The following is a 15,393-nucleotide window of genomic DNA, read 5'->3' as shown; positions in this document are numbered from 1 at the left end:
GCAACATGGCAAATTGAACCTCCCCCACCCTCATTCAGATCTGGCGTTTGGAACTATTTTGGTTTTCATGTATGACCCTGAAGGTAAGCGCCTCGTGGACTAAAGTAAAACAGTATGTTGGATGTGCCACGTAATGCTCAATTACATGGGTGGGAACTAGTGTGTTAGCGCAGTTAGCTCGTTAACGTGTTGGCCGTCCAGCCCCACGCACGGGGCGATCCGCGGTAGCTCGTTAACGGAGATTTGCCGTGTTGTGGCGTTAACTTCATTTCAACGAGATTAACGCTGACAGCACTAGTGGGAACACAACGAATATGACTGCACATTTACTCCGACAGCATCCTAGTGCAAAGACAAGTGGAAGCAGACAAAAACAACAAGCACGCATGCTACAAACTTTACCCGAGTCATTTAGACAGCCGTTAGTACATGATTCTTCTTATGGGGACCTGATATGTTTAATATGCTGCTGAGAATATAGCCCAGAAGAAGCGTATAGTATAGCTTTTATTTTGGAAAGAGCCATTTCTCTGTAATAAACTCTCTTTTCCAAAGATGAGTGATTCCTCAATCAGATACAGGGCTCGCAAAATCGCTAGCCCCACGTCCCGGGGCTAGCGATTTTTCCAGTCTACTATGCAAACATGACAAGTGAAATCTCCCGCAGCAAGCTTAAACATGTGAGAGGTTGATCGCGCAGAGAATCGCTGAGCGTTATGTGAGTGCGTGTGTAAAAGCAGCAGGATATATATTTTAGTTCTGCTGAGCCAAATAAGACAGGTCAGGGTGAAGAAGTGACAGCCAAAGAAAAGCTTACCACAAAACGGAAAAGTTATGACAAATCAGACTATAAGGCAAAAAGAAAGTGCAGCTTTATGGTTTCATGGACAAAATAATTTCTGTGGCTGCATTATGACGAGCTAAATAACCAGGGGTGCACATAAGTGGTCCGCAGGTGCGCATTCGCTGTCAAAATAAAAAACGCGCACAAGATAAGAAGTTGCAACGCGTGTTTGCATACATAAGATTTTCTGGAGGAGGACAGACACTTGTTTAGAACTCTTAAAGATGTCAAAGAAGCTCCTTTAAGCAATTACTTTGGTGTTCCTCCACCTCCAAAGAAATGTCAGAAGGAGTCAGAACCACAAAAGAAGCGCGTATTCTCGGAAAAGTGGTTGCAGGAGGTGAGCTGGCTTCAAACAAATGATGAACGCACAGAGATGTGGTGCAGAATGTGCCGTGAAAATCCCACTCTAGCGGACAAAAACAGTGCCTTTTATATGGACGCAAACGCGCGTTGTAACTTCTTATCTGGTGCGCGTCTTTTATTTTGACAGCGAATGCGCACATGCGGACCACTTATGTGCACCCGTGTAAATAACATAATGTTCTGCCGGGTGGGTTGTTGGTTTTCCCTCGATTTCTGAGTCGACAAGCGCCTTTGTTACTGGGACCAGTAATTTTAAGAAAGGCCCCCATTAGAACCCATGAGAAATGCAAGAAATGCATTATTGCTCAGTCTGCAATATCTTTCCCAGAACAAACACCAATTGCAAATAGAACAGCATACTATGTTGCAAAGAGTGAACTACCACTGGCACAATTTAGCAGTCTTTGCAAACTTCAAAAAGCAAATGGCCTCGATCTTGGTTCCACTTGCCTCTTACCTGTGACTTCAGTGGAAATTTCAAATTCAGGACACAGACTGATTCGTGTTCTACACAGTTCTTACAAGTTCATAGAAATTTCTGTTCAATTAGAACCAAGTATTTGAGTTGATGATTGTAATTTTTATACAATGTTGTAATTTGTTTTTCAACAATTTTTTGATTAATGTTTTGTTTCCTTTACAATATTATACTTTAATGTATAATATTGTAAAGGAAACAAAACAGGAAACAAAACATCAATCAAAAAATTGCTCTCTTTTTTATTCGGGCTACTTAAATTTATTTTGGGCTACCAAAAACTGAAGAGTCCCTGCCCGAAGGGCTACCAGGGATTTTGAAATTTTGCGAGCCCTGCAGATATATATATTTTTTTTATTACTTTTTTGTTTCAGCAACATTAAATTTAAAAACTGTACTTTTGAGTTAAAATATATATTTATAATTTTAATAAGTGACAAATTAAAAAGGCATGAACATTTTTTTTGTATCGAAAAAATATCGAACTGTGACATCAAAGTATCGAATTGAACCAAACCGTGAATTTTGTGTATCGTTGCACCCCTAATATATATATATATATACATACATACATACATACATACATACATACATACATAGAGAAACAGGACAAGAAAAACAGAGCTGGATTTTGGGAGGGAGGTTTATGGAGGATTTTATTTGGGCTGTGAGGCCGTTTCCTACAGAATCATTATGGCTTATCACAGTAAAACCAACTCAAACTTCATCTCATTACACTACCTTCTTTTTCTTGATCACAAGTGCAGCTCTTTGAAATTACACAATGACAACTTGAACATTTTTTTCTGAGCAAGACTTTTTTTTGAAAAAGATGATATTGAGGGAAGAATGGTATCACATCACATTTTAGCAAAAAAAGGGAGAAGACGTGAACTGCATATCGCAACTTTTCTTTTAATGTGTGCTTTAAGTCCAAAGCAGTAACCTTGAATAGTGCTTGTCCTCTTATGCTTTCCCTCACCCTACTCTGCAGTGAGTGCTTCCACTCCCACCATCCAATTTTCTTTGCATGACATACATATTGAATGGGTAGACCAGAAAAAGTGAATAGGCCTTTCTTTGATCATGATACAACGCATGGGTTCGGAATCGTAAGGCAGGCTCTGGAGGTTCCTTTTGAGGCTGTCCGGAGTTCAGTTAAGAATCACTCCATTGTTCTCGTAAGGCCCCTTTGTTTCTTAGATCCTCCTTTTGCAGTGCTTTTTATTATTGCCTTTCGCCAACGAGTAAAGCTGATTGTGTTGATTTTTCTTACAGCAAAACTAGCTCACACATGCCTTTCCTGGGCTAAACACAGGACTTTTTTCTCTTTCAGACAATGCTCAAGGACGACTCTTTGCTACTCATACCAAATGTGTTGAAGGTGTTCTTGGAGAATGGACAGATCAAGTCATTTACGTTCGATAGCCGTACCACTGTTCGGGTACGTACAGCCTACAGCTGAGCACAGGGGAAAGGGCAACAGGAATTACCACATGATTACAGCAATGACTTAGTGCCCCTATAATCATTAATTTTATTTGACTATGGTTGAAATGGCTACTCGTGAAGTAGATGAAGATGTGAAGTGATAATTTGTGGTGATAAACTGCAGTTCCCTCCTCCCTCTTTATTGTTTTGCTATAAAAAAGCTGGAGAATATAGTTGAAGTCAGACTAAAAGGGAAATGTATGATGGATGTACATTCATCATACATACCCATCTTGTGTTTTGGTTTTTGCGTCTTTTCTTTTTTTTTTGGTGTCGACATAAATCCATTTTGTAGCCAATAAATCGTTAAAGTACATTTTGGATCAGAATACAGAAAGACTATCAACACAATCAAATTGCCATAAGTAAATAAACAGTTTAACCACAAATCTGTCAAGCTAAGAGCCCTCAAAGTTTATCTAATTAATCACAGGTTTCAGAAAACACAGAAAAAAAATAGCTTTAATTCTATGAAACTTTTTTCCTGGCAGTTTCTGGAATGTAAAATCTCATTAAAGTGATTAAGGTCATAAAGCAACAAATGAATTCAGTCAGACAGAGGTCATTTCTGTCTCTATGTCAGCCTCTAAGATGAGTGTGACATCTCCGAGCAGACTCATTAAATGGACTCTATTAGATTTTACAAATCTCTCTTCTGCTCATGGAGGGTGAGGGAGAAAAGAAAAAAGAAAACTCAGAAGCACTTTAAAGGAGAGATAGCGGAAGCTCTCTCCTGTCAGCCTAATTAAATGGAATTTCAGCATAATAAGAAAGCTCAGATCAATAATACAATACCGCAGATTTAATCAATGGTACAAGAGGATGCCTACTTGTATGGCTATTAGAGTATCTGTCAACTAAAGAAGCTTCCCTGCGGTGTTTTCGGCTGCATTCTGTGGCTCCTTCACTTGATAGTGTGGCTTCCCCCAAGCGTCATTTAATGCAAAGCACATAGATCAATAGCATTAAAACTGCTTATCTTTTAGGGACAGCTATTGGAATACATCAGCACAAGTCAACTAACTTCTTGATGGGCAGCAAAGCATTTAGTGTACTTGCTTTTCTTTTGCAGTTGTTAATAAGAGTCCATATAAAAATTCATTACCAAAATGCAGTAACATCACTATATTAGACTCCTTTTTTCATGTCCGTGCAACTTAGAGTGCGAAGAAATTATGAAACCTTATCCTGAGGCATTGCCAGCAGTGAGGAATGCATTTTAGAAAGATGATACAAGAAGCTCTACATCATTCATAGATACTGATCTGCACAGAGGTAAAATGTTTTCCCTGCACACTCCAACGTGCCGGCGTTATTTTCCTAAATCGGTTGCAATCACTGTGCAGAATATAGAATATCTATAAAAGCTCTCTACTGCACAAAATGGCAAAACATAATATCAAAGCACAGAGATTTGAGTGAAAATACTCACTACAATGATAAAATGCACCACATAAACATGGAGGGAGGGGGGGTTCAAGGGTTCAAGGTGAAAAGTAGCTTCAGTACAATGAATGTTCATATTTCTTGTAGCTTAATGTATTCTTACTGAGGCAGTGTATCCCAGTCTCTCATCTGCTTCCATCTCATTTCCTCCAGGATGTGATCTCTTCCCTGCAGGACCGCCTTTCACTGCGCTACATCGAGCACTTTGCGTTGGTGTTGGAGGCAGGTGGTCTGGACCAGAATCAGAAGTTGCATCTGTTGCAGGAGAACCAGCCACTGACACATGTAAGAAACCTAGAATGAAAAAAAGTAGAAGACTTGTCTAAAAACACTTCAAATTTTATACATGCTATGTTAAAAGTGATTTCCTGTGTTAACAAATAATAACAGAACAAAAGCCTACCCACCAAAGGTTGTTGGCACTGAAAAGTTTTTGACAGATCATCTCGGGTAGCTGCCTCAAAGGACATCTAGAAAGAGACGCCCTTTTATAGCTACATTTAAATGAACATGATAAGACATGTTCCCCTACCAATAAATCCAATATCTTCAGATAACCAGCAGATTAAAACTCAGCCCTTGTTATTGAGAAGCAGCATTGCCTACTGCTACACCAGAGGTTCCCACGATTGTTTGAGCAAAAATTGAAATTCATCAGACCAGGTAGCCTTTTTCCAGTTGTCTTCTCATCAATTCTGGTGAGCCCATGCAAATTGTAGCTGCAGTTCCCTGTTCTTGACCACACAAGTTTGACATGTTGTCCATTCAGAGATGCTGTTGCCTTCCTATCAGCTGGAAGCAGTCTGGCCATTCTCTCCTGACCGCTGGCATCAACAAGCCACTTTTTCTCACAGACCTCCTGAATAATTTCTCTTTTTTTGGATTATTCTCTGTGTTGCAAAAGGGACACATAAAAAAGTTTCAGGGAACCGGCCCTCAAGGACTGAAGTTTGAGACCCCTGCAGTAGATCATCAGTTTCTGAAATACTCAGATCACCCATCTGGCACCAACAACCATTCCACGTTTAAGGTCACTTAAATAACTATTTTTCCGTTTTGATCCCCGTATTGAACTTCAGCAGGTGATTTTGATCATTAAACATTTTTGCAGTACTACACCTTGACTAAAATGACACATAAACAGAACTCACTGTGAAATGCCAAGATAGTGCAGATTGATGATGCATTCATGATGCATCAGTCTTCTCTCTTCACTTAAATGATACTGAAATGAATAAATGAAATATGAAATAAATGAAAATGATACTGCAATATGTGAATAAAATCAGAGTTATTTGGTATGTGGTTGATATAATTGTATTCCCACAGGTGGTGCATAGAACCTATTTCCAAGGGATGAAGTGTCTGTTCCGCATTTGCTTCTTTCCCAAGGACCCTGCAGATTTGCTAAGAAGGGACCCTGCTGCATTTGAGTACCTTTATATACAGGTAAAGCATTGGATTAAAGGAAGATTAAAACAGATCTCAACAGTCATGATACTTCATCTCCATCTCAGGCCATCTCCTCAAAGTGCTGTTTGAGCCAGAGCAAACAGTTTTCTTGCAGTTGTTCTTTGGGAATATGAGGAAATCGAAACAAATCAATAATACATTTTAAAAACAATTTGGAAAGAGCACTATACAGAGCATGTGTCATCATGTCCTCACAGAGTCGCAACGATGTCATCAAGGAGCGTTTTGGCATGGACTGGAAATCAGACGTCACGTTACGATTGGCCGCACTTCATATTTACATCACTGTGTCCTCTGCAAGGCCCAATCAGAAGATCTCCCTCAAGCATGTCGAGTAAGTCCACAAAAAAGTGACGTTTTCAGAAATTATAGAGGGGGGGAAAAAAACCCTGATCTATTGCATTCTTAACCTCATTAACCATTCTGAGTCCCTTAGTGACGTTTGTTCATTCAACAATATCTAAATGATTAATAATTAATCCCAGCAGTATTAAAAACTCAAATTACTCAAGGATCATTTTCTGCAGGTCATTATGAAAAAAAGAAAGCCATTGCTTTGTGAAATTACATCCCTCCCTCAACTTGCCCACTTACTCTTCGAAACCTCGACCTAGCAAGTAATTAGCTTCGACTATCACAACCACAGAAGCAGAACAGGTTCAATGTGCTTGTAATAGACTTAGGATAGCCATGTCAAACCAGGGCTGGTAGAAGATGTCAGCCAGGCTCACTACATCTTCCCATGGGATGAAAGAAAACTTCTTTGTTCCTGCAGTTATGACATCTTCCTTGTACTCTTGCATGCCACTCTGTTTGTCTTTTGTGTACACTTCTGCTATCCTTTGTGTTTTCTCCCTGTCACAGAAAAGAGTGGGGTCTAGAGCCTTTCCTTCCACTTACTCTACTTCCAACCGTAAAGGAGAAAAACGTGTGCAAATCCCTGTCTCAGTTGCTGAAGACGTACCAGCATCCACCACCATCGGGGAACAAGGTTTCTTCATATAAAACATTTTATCAGTAAAAATTTGAACCATTTTAATGACTGCAATAGCTTGGATCTTGCTGGATGATTTTATATGCATATGCATGCAAATGCTCCATATTCTTGATTACTATTAATGCAAATTCAAAACCTCTGCTGGATCTTAGTTTATTGTATAGAATCTTTATGTCTGCTTGATAATCATTCCTTTCGACAAGCTCTTCATCCTTATAGATGTAACTGTTGCATAAGAGTTTATTAGAAAGAACTGTGGCTCAAGAGTGCCCCTAAGAGGCTGTATGGAGCACTAAAGAAGGACTGGTCTTTATTAAAAGATTCTTCTTTATCATTCTGTTGACAGGTCCCTCCACTGCAAGGAAAGCTGCAGTACATGCGTGTGCTCAATGACCTTCCACCTTTTGGTGGAATACTGTTCCATACTGTTGGACTGGTAATACATTTTTGGATCATTCGTCTGTAAAATGTCCATCCATCCATCATGGTAAAGTTGCTGTGTTCTTCTGTAGGAGGAGAAACAATCAGCTACAACCCTGTTGGTGGGTCCTCGACATGGCATCAGTCACGTTATTGATCTGAAAAATAACCTCACAACGGTTTTGGCCGAGTTCAGTCGGGTGTCTAAGATCCAGCTCTACCGTGAGAGCCAGGGAGTGGCTCGTGTCGAGGTGACAATCCATGAGGCCAAGGTATTATTACAAAGTGCCAAAAGATTCATATTACAATAGTTTAAAACTTAACTTCGGAAATACCACAATTGTTTAGTATACACTGGTCAACAGTTTAATTTGATAAGGTCTATGCTTGTCCCCTATTAAGTCTCCTAATTCTCTTTCGTGACATTCCCTTACAGCCACTTGTTCTCCTCATGGAATGGCCTGATGCCAGTAACTTTGCGTGCCTCATCTCTGGTTACTTCAAGCTTTTTGTAGATCCTAAACGTACAATCTACTTCAGAACCCCGGGTCAGTCGCAGCTGACCAAGGCAGGTATGTCACTTTTAACCTCTATTGTTCATTTGCAAAATGCCATGTTGATGCTGAACTACATGCCCACGCCCAAGTAAAGATTTAATTTAAAACTACAGAATACAACATTGTTTCCTTAAAAGTTTAATTTGAACAACATCACACATTCAGAGTCGTATAAGTGTCTTTCTTCTAGTTTCGTATTAGACACTGCATGTCAGGAAATTGGCAGCCTTCATTATGTTCAGTCTTCATGGACATTGATGGACGCTGCTTGAAATCATTACCTGATTATCCAGGGTATCCTGGAAATCCCATCCCATGGCGCCCTCTGCTGTCTCTCTTCCCATCTCCATCTTGACTCATTTGGAAAAATAGTAGTCCATATTTCACTTTTACACAAAATATTAACTGAAACTGATTAACTGAAATGTATTTTTGCTGTAATCATAAACATTTGCTGTCCAGACATGAACAGATCTGCTTCCATCTGCTGTATCAACCTTTAGTCTACATCAAAGAAGAACAGTACCATTCTATCATCACATCCCACTGAATCTAACCTTCTAACTTCAAACAAACTTCAACGTTCAATTTTCATTTTTGAAATAAATAATCCCCATGTGACCACCAGCTGCCGCCTGCTTTTCCATCTGGATCTTCTCTGTCCCCATTAGTTTTTAACTCCTCAAACTCTCCACTCCTCTGACAATTCTATCCTCAGATTACAGAAGTTCCTACCATGCGCACCCACGCTCTGGGGCAGCCAGCTTGCCAAGTGGAGGGCGACGAGGAGACGAGAGGGAAAGCTCGCACAGGGAGTCAGGGTCTTCAAGGGCCGTGGTTCCCGCAGAACCTCAGCATCTAGGCCTGTGTCATGTCCACCTTCGAGAACAACAACAATTTCAGGATCTCCAAACGCATGCCGAAGCAGAACTCGACATCAATGAGAACTTTATTTCACAGGAGCCACCCGGACGGCCCCGCACAAAGTCAGATCCCACCCAGCAAAGTACAGAGGAAATAGCCGGAGTTTTAGAAAACCCAGTAGTGGAGAATGCTGGATTTAGAATCCGAGCACAAACAATGGGTCAATCCCAGAAAACTTCACGATACTTCTGTGACTCCTGCAAAGCCAGGCTTAGGGCAGAGGGTCTCTCACCTGCAATGAACAGCAGTGGGAGCTCTGGGAAACACTGCTCCAGTACTTGTGCCTCCCGAGATGGAGGAGCTGTTGACCTGACAGCTCTACCACCACCACCTGGGAATGAAGAAGAGGACGAGGAAGAGGCAGTTGGCGGTGGAGAGAAGCTGCAACCACCACCACCTGCCATTGCTGCCCCACCACCTGGCTTCAGGGACAACAGTTCTGATGAGGATGACCCAAAGAGAGGGAGGAAGGCTCGTACCAGTGCCAGCACCGCGGTCGCCTCTGGAAAGCTGTCCCAGGCAAAGGAAGATGTGCCTGTGACACTTATTGATAATGTGGCCACAAGAACGGTCCGAGATCATGCCCAGGAGCTTGATGACGCTCTGGTGTCCACCTTACAGGCACTTGAAGCTTTGGCTGCCTCTGAGGATTACCCCCATCACCCTCAACAGCCAACACAGACTGCAGGTCAACAACCTCAGTCATGCCACTGTTCTCAAAATACACATGTACAAAACAGGCCATGGATTATGTACTGCCAGTAAACAGTATTACCATACATTTGCAATACATCATTTTAGTTCATTAATATCCAACCAGAAAGATATTTTAATTAAGCTTAAAATAATATTGTCAGTCATCTAAAAAATAGCAGATTTTGCATCAATAAGGAATCAGTAGCTGCCTATTTAACAAAGTCGTGTGCCTAAAAAAACAAGCCAACCAAATTTTTATATCTGCCTAAAATAGAGGCACTTACACTCATAGAGCTGTGCACACGCAACCCACAGTACTCTTGTGTCTTGTGTGGAAAACCCATTGATGCATAAAATTATCTGAAGAGAGGCAATAGATTTGATCCCGACTGATTTTCAGTTTCATTATCACAATTTTATCAGTCAGCTGGAAATATCAGTTTCCACAGAACACTATGAAAATGTTCTCTTTTTTTATTTCGTGTGTTATTCTAACATTATACTGTGTTGCTCTCCTCTTCAGGCCTGATTGTCTTAGCTGCTATTACACCTGAGTCATCACTGGACTCAGGCCATGAGACCAACTCTTCTGAATTGACAGACGTTTCTGAGATGGTGTCGGCTATGAAACAGAACCAGAACCAGGCCTACCTGCTGGCTCACCATATCAACAAGGATCGGATCCTCTGCCGCCGTGACTTTCCCCTGGCAATCCCTGGCTGCACTGCAAAGACCATAGGGACTGGGGCCTTCTCCGTGGGTCAGATCCGTGCTGGCTGTCCACCCAAGCAGGTAATCCTGAGCAAGACTGTTCCCTTTAAAGTCAGCCCAAGCCAGGACTCTGCGGTTCTCAGTGTTGTGACAGAACAGGCGGGCAATCATGAAACTACTCAGATTGAACCGAAAGGGGAATTAAAAGCACCCACCAAAGCAAACACCCCAGAGCCCCCTTCTAAACCACCTGTGGAACTTAAGGCTTCTGGAGCTTCACACACAGAGCAAGTCAGCAAAGATCAAAAGTTAGTAAATTCTTCTGGGGAGACAGTGAGAGAAAATCTCTCTGATGGTATAAAGGGGAAGACAGCAGTACCTCTCAATACAGACCCTACAAACAAAGCCTTATCTAGTCTCTTGTCTGTGGATAGAACTGCCACTGCCAAGATTTCCCCCTCTAACATGTGCCAAGATGCCGAGACTGCCTCTAGTGAGACCATGAAGCCTTCAGCCTCTACAGAACTTCTGCCAGTTGATGACCTTTTCTGTACTTGTCCAGTACAACAGGAGTCTACATCTCAACTGAGACTAAAAGACCCACAGGTTCAGAAAATAGTCGCGTTTCAATCCTCGTCTCCCACAGATGATGAGCGCCTTCGAGCCAAAGGTCTCCAGCTGGCTAACAACAAAGAAAATGCAGCGAAAATAGGACCAGAACCTAATTTGGCAAAACCCAGCCCACAAATACAAACCAAGTACTCCCCTCGTTTGCCTCCAAAAGCGGAGAGAAAAGAAACAGCTGAAAGCAAAACTGAGGGTGCCCAGGACAAATCACAACCTGAGTCGCAGAAATTCCCAGTGAAATCCTTACCTATTTTAGATGATCCAACAACCCCTAGTCACTCTGTAGATAAAGTCTCCACTCTCCCTGCCAGAGATTCGAAGAAACAGAGCAGCGGTAAGGGGAAGTCCCAGCGCAGTGCTCCCTTCCTGAGCTTTAGAAATCTTCTTTCAGCCACATTTCCAGCGAGAATGCGAAGAGAAACAGATGAGCGCAGGGCTCAGCTGCAGAAAGTTCGCCAGTATGAGCTAGAGTTTTTAGAGGAGCTGCTGAAACCAAAGTCATCGCAGGGAGAATTTATGCCCCAAGGTTCCTCACCCGTACCCTCAGGAACTCCTTGTTCCTGCCAGCTCCGTTCCAGTCCAGTCCTTAAGGCACCAGGGATCTCCAGGGAGCAGCGACGCAGTTGTGACTGCAAGCGAATGTGTAGGGGGATGCGACTACCTGACACACCGGTTGGCTCTACAACGGAGACTCAAAACAGAGGTAGAGAGAGAACTGTCTCGAAGACCCCTCCAGCAGTCTCCAAAGCCCCTCACACCCAAGGTGCTACGAGGAGACCTCAGACTTTGGAGATCAAAACCACACGAATACGATCTACAAGTCTTGAGTCGAGAGAGCCAAGAGGAGAACATGGCTCCTGCTTGCCCACCTGTACTTCTCAAACAGATTGCATGGGAGCGCCACAATATAAGAAGCTTCAGAGGCGATACAGCATTGGAGAACTGGACAACAGCACTAGCACACCTGTGTATGCTGAGGTAAAACCCAAAGCCAAAAGTCTCGAGAAGGAGATGGAGAGAGTGAGAGCCACAGGGCTGAGGCTCCCCACCCCAGTAGAGCCAGTCCACGCTCAGTCCCACCAGGAGGGGAAAGGGAAAAAGGGTGTGTTTTTCATTCAGGGAGAGGAACTACTGCGTGAAAACAAAGAAGGGACTGGAGAGGTGTTGCTGACCATACCTAGCGAAGACAGTGATGACAAAGACAAATGCTGCTCATTCTGTTTTTGCTACAGGAAGTGTGAGGCTGCAGACGAAAGCAGCGAGAAAGATGAACTTTCATACTCAATACCCCTTCAGGTCCTTCCAGGCATGGAGCTGGACTCACGTACCTTTCCTGTCGTAAGCAAAACCCTCCAGGTTCTTAATGCCGAGGACTGCAGCGGGGACGAAGAGGAGGTGGAAGAGGAGGAACCTCAGATGCAGGAGATTGACCTGAGAGCCTGCGGTACACTGGAGGGGAGCCTAGCTCGGGTGCAGGCTTTACAAGGGAAAACATTTAGCTTGCCTGATGGTTTTCTAAATGCTCAATTGGATGCTAATGAGTTGTTGGCTATCCTGCGTCACTGTGCTAACACCCCACAAGTTGAGGGTGAGGCTCGCCTTCAACCTTCACGGATTACAGAGTACAAACAGGAGCTGGCTGTGCGCTTCAAAGAATTCAGAGCATCTTGTCGGAGAGTGGCGAGCGTTGAAAAAAGTCCAACACGCATGCTTGCTGTTGTCACGGCTAGCTTTCAAGTGTTGTGTGAACTAACTCAGACTTTCATCAAACTGGTCAGAGGGGTTCGTTCAGAAGCCCAAAGGCTGCAGCTGTTGAGAAAAGTTGAGGAAGTTGCCATCAATTACACTTTGCTGTTGCGTGCAGCAGAAGAGTCAATGGGGCACTCAAGCAGCTTACCGACAAAAACAGTGAGCCCCCAAGTTTCCTCCAACGCCAATAACATGAGCTCCCTCACTCGACCCATCAAAACTTTGCCTTTGCAGTAAGATGAAATCAGAACAGTCCCGAATGTGGGTGGCAACTCTATCCAAATTCATTGTTTATTTATTTATTATTTACATTTTTTACGAGATGTGCAATGAATCATCTTCAGTAAAAATTGCAATGCAACTGTTCCATCACATGTTTACAGGCCCTGAGGTAGCCTCGTGGATCTTATTATGAAGTAGAAAGATACACCAAACTAATGCACAATGGGATAAGAACCCTACACAGACTGGGTGATACAGGGCTAATCACCTCATATCAATATTCACAATATACATAAATGATTATAGTATAATATTTTATATGTAATGTATATTTGAGTTGTGTCTACCTAGCAAATAATATAAAGTTTTGTGAAGAAAAAAGGTGAAGAATATATTTGAAATGTATTGAAACAAGAGAACTATTAAAATTATAACACATCAGAAATAAATGTATGCTTTGGACAAAAATATTTCAGAAGTCTCGTCAAGTATAGCAACTTCTGTAAAGTACGTAGTCCAAAGGGTTGGCTGGTTGGTTAGATGGTGTTAGATGGTGTTTGTGTTTATTGAATTTTCTGTTGTAATGCAAACTGGTCTCTGCTAGCTATGTTGACAGTGTGAAATACTGATACAAGAGTCAAAATGTAAGTGACAGTGTTGGAAAATGAAAAGCACTCAAAGACAAGTATAAATATTTAACTATACTGATAAACACATGCCCTTTCTCTCACTATAAAGGTGCAGGTATGAAACAGACCTGCTCAGGGCAGAAAATGTAGCATAGATTCAAGTCACAATCTTATTCACGGTACAGTAATGAGTGTTGTTACCTCATTCTGCTGCAGAGAAGGCATACCCACAATGTACTTAGTAACACAGACTGTATTTTACACCACCACTAATCCATAGCTCACTTGCACCTCACCAATTGTTAACAATAGTTTATACACACCCACCTGCAAGTGAGTAGGCTTATCCTTAGGACTTTGCACAACCTCTGAAACTAGTTCTGAAGTTGAACTGTATCTTTTAACGTTTGATTCGCTGTTTCCAAGAGAGTTAACGCCGCTATTTTTTTTCACAATTCATCTCCTAAAAGTGAATGCTGATCAATTTTAAAAGATTCCCCTGTTTTTATTTAAGTTTTCAGAAACAATATAAACAAATTTGCTTTCTATGTGCTGTTACACATTGTGCAATCTAGCAAATATTTAAGAACACATAAAGTAGTTTTCTATGTATTTTAATAAAACTAACACATCATTTCCTGTCTGAAATCTTCTTTGTGTCTCATCCTCTTGTTATTCCTGGAAATTACAGCAAGAGCCTTTAGAATTTATGCCAGCCTAACGTGTGTAGTGGATGTGCTATTAAAAGAAAGTGCTGTGAAACCGTTTACCAATTATCAGAGGCAATTGGGCTAAATAACAAAAATACACAGGAAATGCAACTTACTGTTTTGAGTAAAAAATAAGATTGATCAGTCAGTTTGGATATACAGTAACGTTTTATTCCTGTTAATATAAATTTAAATATTTATAAAATATTATATAGTCATGTGAAAAAGGAAGCATGAAATCATCTGGTCCACAAAAGGTCTTAAAATAAACTGCAAACAACCTCAGATGAATAACAACACATAATCCAGTGCACCATGTCATCATTTTATTTTTTTAAATTTCTTTTTACAAAAACTAAGCCAAACTGTAGAAGCAGTGTCTGAAAAAAAAAACAGCAACACCCTGTGAATCAGTAGCTTGCAGAACCACTTTTAACAGGAATAACTTGAAGTGATTTTTTTCTGTTTGACTTATTCATCAATCCCATTGTTGTGGAGAAATTTTGGCCCACACTTCTTTGCAAAGTTGCTTATTTAAAGTGGAGTTTACATTTGTTTATGCACAGCACTGCATTTGAATCCGATTGAGGTTTGGACTTTGACTGGGCCATTGCAACACCTTGATTCTTTTCATTTTCAGACATTCTGTAGATTTGCTGCTGTGTTTGAGATCAGTGTCATGTTGCACAGCTCAATTTAGCCATCAGACAGATGGCCTTACATGTGACTCTACAATATTTTGATAAATGAGTTCATGGTTGACTCAATGACTCCCAGGTCCTGTGGCTTCAAAACCTGTCCTGTTTATGCTGATATGTTGCTTTTGGCTTTCACCACTGTGAATTATGGAGAGACAAACTTCTGTGGTCTTGTGGTCTGTTCAAATGCTGTCATGTTTTTTTAGAGAGAAGAGTCTCCTGGTAACCTTTCCAAACAAGACTTACTTGTTTAGTTTTTTTTATAATTGAACTGTCATAAAGTTTAAAATTTAACATGCTAACTGAGCCCAGTAAAAACTGAGATGTAGCTCTTGGGGTTTTTTGCAGTTTCTCT

General features: G+C 41.4%; 1 protein-coding gene across 6 annotated transcripts in view; it reads left to right on the top strand.

Moving 5' to 3' along the window:
• Nucleotides 1-14,264, top strand: part of frmpd3 (FERM and PDZ domain containing 3) — an 88,109-nt gene extending 73,845 nt beyond the window's left edge. For 5 of the 6 annotated variants that reach the window (XM_084943625.1, XM_084943600.1, XM_084943609.1 and 2 more), the window contains 10 exons: nucleotides 3,025-3,132; nucleotides 4,779-4,910; nucleotides 5,955-6,074; nucleotides 6,296-6,432; nucleotides 6,963-7,089; nucleotides 7,442-7,531; nucleotides 7,608-7,787; nucleotides 7,952-8,087; nucleotides 8,791-9,684; nucleotides 10,216-14,264. In XM_084943625.1, the coding sequence (XP_084799751.1) occupies nucleotides 3,025-3,132; nucleotides 4,779-4,910; nucleotides 5,955-6,074; nucleotides 6,296-6,432; nucleotides 6,963-7,089; nucleotides 7,442-7,531; nucleotides 7,608-7,787; nucleotides 7,952-8,087; nucleotides 8,791-9,684; nucleotides 10,216-13,016 (4,725 nt within the window). In that variant the 3' untranslated portion in view covers nucleotides 13,017-14,264. The remainder of the gene's footprint in view (nucleotides 1-3,024; nucleotides 3,133-4,778; nucleotides 4,911-5,954; nucleotides 6,075-6,295; nucleotides 6,433-6,962; nucleotides 7,090-7,441; nucleotides 7,532-7,607; nucleotides 7,788-7,951; nucleotides 8,088-8,790; nucleotides 9,685-10,215) is intronic. The other variant, XM_084943643.1, reaches the window with a different exon arrangement.
• Nucleotides 14,265-15,393: the final 1,129 nt, after the last annotated feature.

This window comes from Perissodus microlepis, chromosome 2, assembly GCF_051167445.1.
Source record: "Perissodus microlepis isolate ML-2025 ecotype Zambia chromosome 2, ASM5116744v1, whole genome shotgun sequence".
In the NCBI taxonomy this organism is placed as follows: Eukaryota; Metazoa; Chordata; class Actinopteri; order Cichliformes; family Cichlidae; genus Perissodus; species Perissodus microlepis.
This window is presented reverse-complemented; position numbering and strand designations above follow the sequence as displayed.